This window comes from Parasteatoda tepidariorum, chromosome 1, assembly GCF_043381705.1.
Source record: "Parasteatoda tepidariorum isolate YZ-2023 chromosome 1, CAS_Ptep_4.0, whole genome shotgun sequence".
Classification (NCBI taxonomy): Eukaryota; Metazoa; Arthropoda; class Arachnida; order Araneae; family Theridiidae; genus Parasteatoda; species Parasteatoda tepidariorum.
This window is the reverse complement of record NC_092204.1, coordinates 40,656,877-40,668,992: the sequence shown is the minus strand read 5'-3', so window position 1 is coordinate 40,668,992 and position 12,116 is coordinate 40,656,877. Positions and strand designations below refer to the sequence as shown.

The 12,116-nt window shown below is 28.0% G+C and overlaps 3 protein-coding genes across 6 annotated transcripts in view; all 3 read left to right on the top strand.

The window, feature by feature from the left end:
• Positions 1–12,116, top strand: part of LOC107447106 (G-protein coupled receptor moody) — a 65,939-nt gene that overhangs the window by 16,536 nt on the left and 37,287 nt on the right. Inside the window, exon 3 of one of the 4 annotated variants that reach the window (XM_043038932.2) lies at positions 649–1,942. The exons of the other annotated variants lie outside the window; for them this stretch is intronic. Within the exon in view, the coding sequence (XP_042894866.2) occupies positions 649–1,747 (1,099 nt within the window). The 3' untranslated portion in view covers positions 1,748–1,942. Of the gene's footprint in view, positions 1–648; positions 1,943–12,116 lie in introns of those variants that run through there. 4 annotated transcript variants of the gene reach the window in all.
• On the top strand, positions 5,100–5,753 carry LOC122268748 (G-protein coupled receptor moody-like). Its single transcript, XM_043038919.2, has one exon. The coding sequence runs from the start codon at positions 5,100–5,102 to the stop codon at positions 5,751–5,753; it is 654 nt and encodes a 217-aa protein (XP_042894853.2).
• Positions 9,288–9,890, top strand: LOC139426432 (G-protein coupled receptor moody-like). Its single transcript, XM_071185304.1, has one exon. It carries the CDS (start codon positions 9,288–9,290, stop codon positions 9,888–9,890), a length of 603 nt encoding a protein of 200 aa, XP_071041405.1.

Sequence of the window (12,116 nt, the reverse complement as noted above, 5' to 3'; positions counted from 1 at the left end):
CTGAAATGTTAATTAAGGTGTCCACTTACATATTCGGTTAATAATTTTTATTTATTTAAACAAAATTACTTTGTTGCAATATAATATTCTAATACCAAAAAAATTACTTGCGTAGCGTGAAAATATCTTTTGTGATGTAACTCTTTCAAAAGTACCTAGAAATGGTTGCCAGCAGGGGTGTACATGTAGATTTATTAAATACACCTTGTGCGCCACCTAAGAACCAAATCTAAAACCCGACACTCGAAATTTTTGCTCTGTTACAATCGTACCCTGTTACAATTGACCCCACTCTCCCCTACTCATTCAGTTTACTTCTTTTATTTCTTTTTATTTCCTTTTTTTATTTCCTAATTAAGCATCTATTACTTTAATCCTATTGTTACTGGTGAAACTTGATTTCTAGAAGATAGTATTTTCCTCAATTTGAAAAATTTTTCGCATAGAGCATACCGACGTACCGACGAAATGTCTTAAAAGTCGAATATTGATACTTTGCAATGAACAACTAATTAATCAACCACAGTAATGTGTTATTACATTTAAATTGTGTGTTAAGAATATGGACGCAGTTTATGTAGTTAAAATTATTAATTATCCAGATTTTTCACCAATAGGATTCTTATATAAAATTTATATAAATTTTAGGTTTATTCAAAAGGAAATGAATACCTCATTTCAAGACATCTTTTTCCGTTTCCGAAACAATTCATTGGATAATGATACTTTGGACATGAACCAAGAACAAGATAGATCTGATAAGCAGGAAAAATTCAGAATTGCTCAAGTTGTTTTTCTCATAATTTCGTCTGTCGGAATATTTGGTAATTCAGTATCAATTCTTGCCTTAAGGAAACTTCGAAGCCCAACCATTGCATTTATTATAACTTTATGCGTTGCCGATTTGCTTTTTTGTCTTTTCACCCTAATAAATTTAAGCAGACCCGATTGGAACAGGAACCACGTTTTTTGCATTTTGATAACATGGGCAAAATACTGCGTTGGTGGAGAATCAATGTATTTAATGATTGGAATTACGATTAATCGATATATCTGTGTAATTTACCCAAACCATTATCGTTCGATATACAGAAAGAAATTCTTAGCATTTCAATTAGCTTTAACGTGGATGTTTTCTCTTAGCATGTCAATTTTACCATTCTTTGGAGTTGTAGGAAAATATGGTTACGATCCTAACAGCGGACTTTGTATCCTTTTAAAACGAAATGGAATAACAGTTTCAGCTTTCCTTTCTATATCCTTCTTTGCACTTCCAATCACGGTTCTCGCAGTTTGCTATTCTAGAATTTTTTGGATTACTCATAAGGCATCTCAACAAGTAAGAAAGCATTGCAATTTATTTGCTACTCCTGAAGAATTAAATGCCACAAAAACTTCAATAGAGAGTCAAAGAGGTGAATTTCCACAACGCGTTGACGATACAGAAATGAGAATCCTGAAAGTGATGCTAGCCATCTTTGTTGCTTTCCTGATTTGTTATTCTCCAATGGTGTTAACTCTTCTTTGGGACAGTGCCGATAAAATTCCTGCACTTACATTTCTATCCCAGTTGGGAATCAACTTATCAAATGTGATCAATCCCATAATATACGTTGCTATGTGTGCAGAATTCCGAAAATCATGTTTCGAACTTTTCACTTGCAAACAAGTCAGGCTGCCATTGTCAACTTCTTCAAATGCAGCAACTTCTTCAAATAAAGCGACTTCAGAGATGCAAAGTCTTTGATATTACGCAACATTTTTTTATATTGTTAAACTTATATAAACATTATTTTTATAAGTGTAACAAATGTAATATTAGTGTCCATTTAATAATTTTAGTAATATTATAAATGTAATAGCAATGCTCAAAATAAATAATGTGACCCTTACATTGAAAAATGCTGGAAAGGGATAGTGAAAATAAATATATTTAAACAAATACAGTTGATAATAATGATTTTGATATATATTTATTTAAACTTAAAAAAATCATAAAAAATAAAGAAAATAGAAAATGAAATAAATTAAACATCTTTAAAAAATTAAAGTATGATTTTAAGTAAGATTTTCAAATATCATCTGATCTAATTTATAAGTATAATTACAGCTAATCTCCTAAAATATTTAAATCACTTCTAAGTATGCTAAAATCAGACCATTAGTTCAAAAGTTATTAGTTTTCCTAATTTATATTATGTGTTCTAAACACGAAAATTCTTTTCGTTTAAAATTGAATAGTTTTCAATTGCTTGAAAACTCAAAGTGAAATTTGAAATGAGCAAAAAGAAAAAAAAAGATTAAGGTCATAAGGACTTTTACATTATGTATAATATGCCTCAAGTATAAGTATCATATCTTTCAGATTGAGTCTAATACTTTCCCCCATGTCTCAGAGATATATCGGAAAACCTTTTATATTTATTTCGAAACAATTTTTTTTGTGTGTGTCTAATTTCATCACTTTAATTATCATTTGTAATAATTATTTAGCATATATTAGGTGGGATACTCCAAACCATGACTTCTAAGTATGCTAAAATCTGACGATTAGTTCATAAGTTATTAGTTTTCCTAATTTATATCTTGTGATCTGAACACAAAAATTCTTATTGTTTTGAATTTAATCTGCTCAAATGGGAATAAATAATTGAAAATAAATTATTTCTTCAACAATAAAATTTTTTTTAAACTATTTGATAAACAAACGAGACAAATCAAATGCTTTCTTCAATATCCACTTAACAGCAACTGAGAAAATCTGAAGCGCTTAATAAAGAACAAAAATATGTATTTAATAGTCTGTTTCGTTTTGTAATTTTATTAGCATTTTTTGTCAAATGATTCCTCGAATATTTCCGAATTCATGGTAAACGAAACTCTTTATCACCACAGAACTTTTGTATGAATTTCCGGTCAAATAATCAAACACTCGCTGAAAAATAGAATTATATTTTAAGTAAACGTTCTAAAATTTTTATAGATCATTATAGTTTTAACTAATATAAAAAATTTGTATGTCTTGAAAATTATTATTTTTAGTAGATGAGCAATTTCTACAAGTTTTGTTTTGCTAAAAAGCTCCAAGCGAAATTTGAAATGAGCAAAAAGAAAAAAAAAGATTAAGGTTATAAGGATTTTTACATTAAGTATAATATGCCTCAAGTATACGGATCATATTTTACATATTAAGTCTGATCCCTTACACCATGTCTCAGAGATTTGTCGGAAAACTTTTTTATATTTATTTCGAAACAATTGTTTTTGTGCGTGTCTAATTTCATCACTTTAATTATCATCTGTAATAATTATTTAGCATATATTAAGTAGGATTCCCAAAACCATGATGGTTGAATCATAGTACATAGAAAGTTCTTTTATTATGTCAAAACCTTTGCTTGTAATATTAGTGGAAATCAAAATTTTTTTATACTATTTATGTGGAATGTAACGTTTTTATTTTGTGTTCTGTAAAAACTTTAGTAAACTAATATAATATGAAGGTTTCACTACTTTAATGTTATGAACAAATTCTACTTTTGTAATACTATGTACAAATTTTACTTACTAGTTTAATTGACAAATTTTGCTCTTCTAACATAAGTAAAGTTGAAAATATTATTTTTAGATGCGTTTTTATAGTGGATGATGTTTTTAATTCAGCCATTACAAAAGAAGACATTAAGATTTTTAAATGGCTTGATGGTTGCCGTTTACCAATCCTTTGGAATAGCTTACGGGTAGCAGTAGCAATTAATGTTACGAAAGCAACTTTAAGAAATGTAACTCGAAACATTGAGCATTGAAAACATGAAGCAGATTTAAAACTCCTCAGAACTTGAAAACCTTTTATTTACGCCAACTTATTATTTATTTTGTTGCTTTTTCTTTGTTAAAGTTAATGATAAGAATGGTAAATTTATCAAGTACTACAATTTAAAGCGTTATCTCTATATTTAAATTTTCTGAAATAGAATTTGGCCTTAAGAATGGTAAATGTATCAAGTACTACAATTTAAAGCGCTATGTCTACATTTAAATTTTCTGAAATGGATTTCGCTCTTAAGATAATGTAGCTATGCGCGAGCGTTATTACATTATTATTTAATGATTTCGTCAGAAAAGTATGAATCATTTTAAAAATCTCTTATATTTCATGAATTTTCTTTTATTCTTGCATCCCCTCATGACACTGAAGTAGTATGTGATGTTTTTATCCTGTCATGTAAATATAACTGTAAATTTTAGCCTATATTACAGTATTTAATTTTTTCAAGTAAATTATGCGAGAAAAAATTGTAGATTAACGTCAAAAATCGACATATTAGTTCTCTATTTTTTCATCATGAAATATTGCCCGATTCTCCAACATTTGATTCTCCAACATATTTTTGAATTCTAGAAGATAGTGTTTTCCTCAATTTGAAAAATTTTTCGCGTAGAACATACCATCGAAAGCGATACGTACCGACGAAATGTTTTAAAGCCGAATATTGATACTTTACAATGAGCAGCCAATTAATCAACCACAATAATGTGTTATTACATTTAAATTGCGTGTTAAGAATATGGACACAGTTTATGTAGTTAAAATTATTAATTATCCAGATTTTTCTGCAATAGGATTCTTATATAAAATTTATGTAAATTTTAGGTTTATTCAAAAGGAAATGAATACCTCATTTCAAGACATCTTTTTCCCCTTCCAAAACAATTCATTGGATAATGATACTTTGGACATGAACCAAGAACTAGATAGATCTGATAAGCAGGAAAAATTCAGAATTGCTCAAGTTGTTTTTCTCATAATTTCGTCTCTCGGAATATTTGGGAATTTAGTGTCGATTCTTGCCTTGAAGAAGCATCGAAGCCCAACCATTGCATTTATTATAACTTTATGCACTGCCGATTTGCTTTTTTGTCTTTTCACCCTAATAAATTTAAGCAGACCCGATTGGAACAGGAACCACGTTTTTTGCATTTTGATAACATGGGCAAAATACTTCGTTGGTGGAGAATCGATGTATTTAATGATTGGAATTACGATTAATCGATATATATGTGTAATTTACCCAAACTATTATCGTTCGATATACAGAATGAAATTCTTAGCATCTCATTTAGCTTTAACGTGGATGCATTCCTTTATTATGTCAATTTTACCATTATTTGGAGTTGTAGGAAAATATGATTACGATCCTAACAGCGGACTCTGTATCCTTTTAAAACGAAATGGAATAACAGTTTCAACTTTCCTTTTTATATCCTACTTTGCACTTCCACTCACGGTTCTTGCAATTTGCTATTCTAGAATTTTTTGGATTACTCATAAGACATCTCAACAAGTTAGAAAGCATTGCAATTTATCTGCTACGCCTGAAAAATTAAATGCCACAACAACTTCACTAGAGAGTCAAAGAGGTGATTTTCCACATCGCTTTAACGACACAGAAATGAGAATCATGAAAGTGACGCTAGTCATCTTTGTAGCTTTCCTGATTTGTTATTCTCCAATGGTGTTAACTCTTCTTTGGGACAGTGCAGATAAAATTCCTGCACTTACATTTCTATCCCAGTTGGGAATCAACTTATCAAATGTGATCAATCCCATAATATACGTTGCTATGTGTGCTGAATTCCGAAAATCATGTTTCGAACTTTTCACTTGCAAACAAGTCAGGCTGCCATTGTCAGCTTCTTCAAATGCAGCAACTTCTTCAAATAAAGCGACTTCAGAGATGCGAAGTGTCTGATATTGCGCAACAATTTTTTATATTGTTAAACTTATATAAACATTATTTTTATAAGTGTAACAAATGTAATATTAGTGTCCATTTAATAATTTTAGTAATATTATAAATGTAATAGCAATGCTCAAAATAAATAATGTGACCCTTACATTGAAAAATGCTGGAAAGGGATAGTGAAAATAAATATATTTAAACAAATACAGTTGATAATAATGATTTTGATATATATTTATTTAAACTNTGGAATTACGATTAATCGATATATCTGCGTAATTTACCGGATAGTGAAAATAAATATATTTAAACAAATACAGTTGATAATAATGATTTTGATATATATTTATTTAAACTTAAAAAAATCATAAAAAATAAAAAAAATAGAAAATGAAATAAATTAAACATCTTTAAAAAATTTAAGTATGATTTTAGGTAAGATTTTCAAATATCATCTGCACTAATTTATAAGTATAATTACAGCTAATCTCCTAAAATATTTAAATCACTTCTAAGAATGCTAAAATCAGACCATTAGTTCAAAAGTTATTAGTTTTCCTAATTTATATCATGTGCTCTAAACACGAAAATTCTTTTCGTTTAAAATTGAATAGTTTTCAATTGCTTGAAAACTCTAAGTGAAATTTGAAATGAGCAGAAAGAAAAAAAAAAAGATTAAGGTCATAAGGACTTTTATATTATGTATAATATGTCTCAAGTATAAGGATCATATCTTTCAGATTGAGTCTTATACTTTCCCCCATGTCTCAGAGATATATCGGAAAACCTTTTATATTTATTTCATAACTATTTTGTTTTGCGTGTGTCTAATTTCATCACTTTAATTATCATTTGTAATAACTATTTAGCATATATTAGTTGGGATACTCCAAACCATGACTTCTAAGTATGCTAAAATCTGACCATTAGTTCAAAAGTTATTAGTTTTCCTAATTTATATCTTGTGCTCTGAACACAAAAATTCTTATTGTTTTGAATTTAATCTGTTCAAATGAGAATAAATAATTGAAAATAAATTATTTCCTCCTCAATAAATTTTTTTTTAAACTATTTGATAAACAAACGAGCCAAATCAAATGCTTTCTTCAATATCCACTTAACAGCAACTGAGAAAATCTGAAGCGCATAATAAGGAACAAAAATATGTATTTAATAGTCTGTTTCGTTTCGTAATTTTATTAGCATTTTTTTTTGTCAAATGATTCCTCGAATATTTCTGAATTCATGGTAAACGAAACTCTTTATCACCACAGAACTTTTGTATGAGTTTCCGGTCAAAGAATGAAACACTCGCGGAAAAATAGAATTATATTTTAGGAAAACGTTCTAAAAGTTTTATAGATCATTATAGTTTTAACTAATATAAAAAATTTGTATGTCTTGAAAATTATTATTTTTAGTAGATGAGCAATTTCTACAAGTTTTCTTTTGCTAAAAAGCTCCACGCGAAATTTGAAATGAGCAAAAAGAAAAAAAAAGATTAAGGTTATAAGGATTTTTACATTAAGTATAAAATGCCTCAAGTATACGGATCATATTTTACATATTAAGTCTAATCCCTTACACCATGTCTCAGAGATTTGTCGGAAAACTTTTTTATATTTATTCCGAAACAATTGTTTTTGTGCGTGTCTAATTTCATCACTTTAATTATCATCTGTAATAATTATTTAGCATATATTAAGTGGGATTCCCCAAACCATGATGGTTGAATCATAGCACATAGAAAGTTCTTTTATTATGTCAAAACCTTTACTTGTAATATTAGTGGAAATCAAAAAATTTTTATACTATTTATGTGGAATGTAACGTTTTTATTTTGTGTTCTGTAAAAACTTTACTAAACTGATATAATATGAAGGTTTCACTACTTTAATGTTATGAACAAATTCTACTTTTTTAATACTAAGTACAAATTTTACTTACTAGTTTAATTGAAAAATTTTGCTCTTGTAACATAAGTAAAGTTGAAAATATTATATTTAGATGCGTTTTTATAGTGGATGAATTTTTTAATTCAGCCATTACAAAAGAAGACATTAAGATTTTTAAATGGCTTTATGGTTGCCGTTTACCAATCCTTTGGAATAGCTTACGGGCAGCAGTAGCAATTAATGTTACGAAAGCAACTTTAAGAAATGTAACTCGAAGCATTGAGCATTGAAAACATGAAGCAGATTTCTTTATTTCGTTAAAACTCCTCAGAACTTGAAAACCTTTTATTTACGCCAACTTATTATATATTTTGTTGCTTTTTCTTTGCTAAAGTTAATGATAAGAATGGTAAATTTATCAAGTACTACAATTTAAAGCGTTATCTCTATATTTAAATTTTCTGAAATAGAATTTGGCCATAAGAATGGTAAATGTATCAAGTACTACAATTTAAAGCGTTATGTCTACATTTAAATTTTCTGAAATGAATTTCGCTCTTAAGATGATTTAGCTATGCGCGAGCGTTATTACATTATTATTTAATGATTTCGTCAGAAAAGAATGAATCATTTTAAAAATCTCATTTATTTCATGAATTTTCTTTTATTCTTGCACCTCCTCATGACACTGTAGTAGTATGTGATGTTTTTATCCTTCCATGTAAATATAACTGTAAATTTTAGCCAATATTACAGTATTTTATTTTTTCAAGTAAATTATGCGTTGAAAAATTATAGATTAACGTAAAAAAATCGACATAGTAGCTCTCTATTCTTTCATTATGAAATATTGCGCGATTCTCCAACATTTGATTCTCCAACATATTTTTGAATTCTGGAAGATAGTGTTTTCCTCAATTTGAAAAATTTTTCGCATAGAACATACCATCGAAAGCGAAACGTACCGACGAAATGTCTGAAAAGCCGAATATTGATACTTTACAATGAGCAGCCAATTAATCAACCACAATAATGTGTTATTACATTTAAATTGCGTGTTAAGAATATGGACACAGTTTTTGTAGTTAAAATTATTAATTGTCCAGATTTTTCTGCAATAGGATTCTTATATAAAATTTATGTAAATTTTAGGTTTATTCAAAAGGAAATGAATACCTCATTTCAAGACATCTTTTTCCCCTTCCGAAACAATTCATTGGATAATGATACTTTGGACATGAACCAAGAACAAGATAGATCTGATAAGCAGGAAAAATTCAGAATTGCTCAAGTAGTGTTTCTCATAATTTCGTCTGTCGGAATATTTGGGAATTCAGTGTCGATTCTCGCCTTGAGGAAGTTTCGAAGCCCAACCATTGTATTTATTATAACTTTATGCTCTGCCGATTTGCTTTTTTGTCTTTTCACCCTAATAAATTTAAGCAGACCCGATTGGAACAGGAACCACGTTTTTTGCATTTTGATAACATGGGCAAAATACTGCGTTGGTGCCGAATCGATGTATTTAATGATTGGAATTACGATTAATCGATATATCTGCGTAATTTACCCAAAGTATTATCGTTTGATATACAGAAAAAAATATTTAGTATTACAGTTAGCTTTAACGTGGATGTATTCTTTTATTATGTCAATTTTACCATTCTTTGGAGTTGTAGGAAAATATAGTTACGATCCTAACAGCGGACTCTGTATCCTTTTAGAACGAAATGGAATAACAGTTTCAACTTTCCTTTTTATATCCTACTTTGCACTTCCACTCACGGTACTTGCAATTTGCTATTCTAGAATTTTTTGGATTACTCATAAGACATCTCAACAAGTTAGAAAGCATTGCAATTTATCTGCTACGCCTGAAGAATTAAATGCCACAACAACTTCAATAGAGAGTCAAAGAGGTGATTTTCCACATCGCGTTGACGATACAGAAATGAGAATCCTGAAAGTGATGCTAGCCATCTTTGTTGCTTTCCTGATTTGTTATTCTCCGATGGTGTTAACTCTTCTTTGGGACAGTGCAGATGAAATTCCTGCACTTACATTTCTATCCCAGTTGGGAATCAACTTATCAAATGTGATCAATCCCATAATATACGTTGCTATGTGTGCTGAATTCCGAAAATCTTTTTTCGTACTTTTCACTTGCAAACAAGTCAGGCTGCCATTGTTAACTTCTTCAAATGCAGCAACTTCTTCAAATAAAGCGACTTCAGAGATGCGAAGTGTTTGATATTGCGCAACAATTTTTTATATTGTTAAACTTAAAAAAACATTATTTTTATAAGTGTTACAAATGTAATATTAGTGTTCATTTAATAATTTTAGTAATATTATAAATGTAATAGCAATGCTCAAAATAAATAAAGTAACCCTTACATTTAAAAATGCTGAAAAGGGATAGTGAAAATAAATATATTTAAACAAATACAGTTGATAATAATAATTTTGATTTATATTTATTTAAACTAAAAAAAATCATGAAAAATAAAAAATAGAAAATGAAATAAATTAAACATCTTTAAAAAATTAAAGTATGATTTTAAGTAAGATTTTCAAATATCATCTGCACTAATTTATAAGTATATTTAACGCTAATCTCATAAAATATTTAAATCACATCTAAGTATGCTAAAAGTTAGTTCAAAAGTTATTAGTTTTCCTAATTTATTTCTTGTGCTCTGAGCACAAAAATTCTTATTGTTTGAAATTTAATCTGTTCAAATGGGAATAAATAATTGAAATTAAATTATTCCTTCCTCAATGAAATTTTTTTTAAAACTATTTGATAAACAAACGAGGCAAATCGAACGCTTTCCTTAATATCCACTTAACAGCAACTGAGATAATCTGTATCGCGTAATTAAGAACAAAATATGCATTTAATAACTTGTTTCGTTTTGCAATTTTAGTTGCATTTTTTTTGTCAAATAATTCCTCGAATATTCCTGAATTCACCGTAACCAAAACTCTGTATCACTTACAGAGCTTTTGTATGAGTCTCCGGTCAAAGAATGAAACACTCGCGGAAAAATAGAATTATATTTTAAGAAAATGTTCTAAAATTTTTATAGATCATTATAATTTTATCTAATATAAAAAATTTGTATGTCTAGAAAATTATTATTTTTAGTTGATGAGACATTTCTACAAGTTTTCTTTTGCTTAAAAGCTCCAAGCGAAATTTGAAATGAGCAAAAAGAAAAAGAAAAGATTAAGGTTATAAGGACTTTTACATTAAGTATAATATGCCTCAAGTATAAGGATCATATTTTACAGATTAAGTCTAATCCCTTACACCATGTCTCAGAGATTTGTCGGAAAACCTTTTTATATTTATTTCGAAACAATTGTTTTTTAGTGTGTCTAATTTCATCACTTTAATTATCATCTGTAATAATTATTTAGCATATATTAAGTGGGATTCCCCAAACCATGATGGTTGAATCATAGTACATAGAAAGTTCTTTTATTTTAATTCGAACTTTTCACTTGCAAACAAGTCAGGCTGCCATTGTCAACTTCTTCAAATGCAACAACTTCTTCAAATACAGCAACTTAAGAGATGCTAAGTGTTTGATATTGCGCAAAAATTTTCCTATTTAGTTAAACTTATATAAACATTATTATTATAAGTGTCGCAAATGTAATAATAGCGTCTATTTAATAATATTAGTAATATTATTAAATGTAATAGCAATGCTCAAAATAAATAATGTGACCCTTAAAGTTGAAAATGCTGGAAAGGGATAGTGAAAATAAGTATATTGAAACAAATACAGTTGATAATAAAATCTAGATATATATTCTAACGTTCTAAAATTCAGATATATATTTATTTAATTTTTAAAAAAATCATAAAAAATAAGAAATAGAAAATGAAATAAATTAAATATCTTTAAAAAAAACTAAAGTACGATTTATAAACATCATTTATAAGAAGTTTCTAATTTATAAGTATAATTAAAATTATATTAAATTATAAATATATTTTAAAGTTATTCTCATAAAATATTTAAATCCCATCTAAGCATGCTAAAATCTGACCATTAATTCAAAAGTTATTAGTTTTCCTGATTTCTATTTATCTTGCGGTCTGTACACAAAAATTTTTAATGTTTGAAATTTAATTTGTTCAAACGGGAATAAATAATTGAAAAAAATTATTCCTTTTTCAATCAAAAACATTTTTAATTGCTTGATAAGCAAACTAGCCAAATCAAATGCTTTCTTCAATATCCAGTTAACAGCAACTGAGAAAATCTGCAGCGTGTATTTAAGAACAAAAATAAGTATTTAATAACTTGTTTCGTTTTTAAATTTTTATTAGCATTTTTTTGTCAAATGATTCCTGGAATATTTTTGAATTCACGGTAACTAAAACTCTTCATCACTTACAAAGCTTTTGTATGAGTCTCTGCACAAAGAACTAAAAACTTCCCGAAAAATGGAATTATAC

Bases quoted from the DNA above. Each gene is read 5' to 3' on its own strand.
- LOC122268748 (XM_043038919.2), top strand. From the start codon at position 5,100: ATGAAATTCTTAGCATCTCATTTAGCTTTAACGTGGATGCATTCCTTT.
- LOC139426432 (XM_071185304.1), top strand. From the start codon at position 9,288: ATGTCAATTTTACCATTCTTTGGAGTTGTAGGAAAATATAGTTACGAT.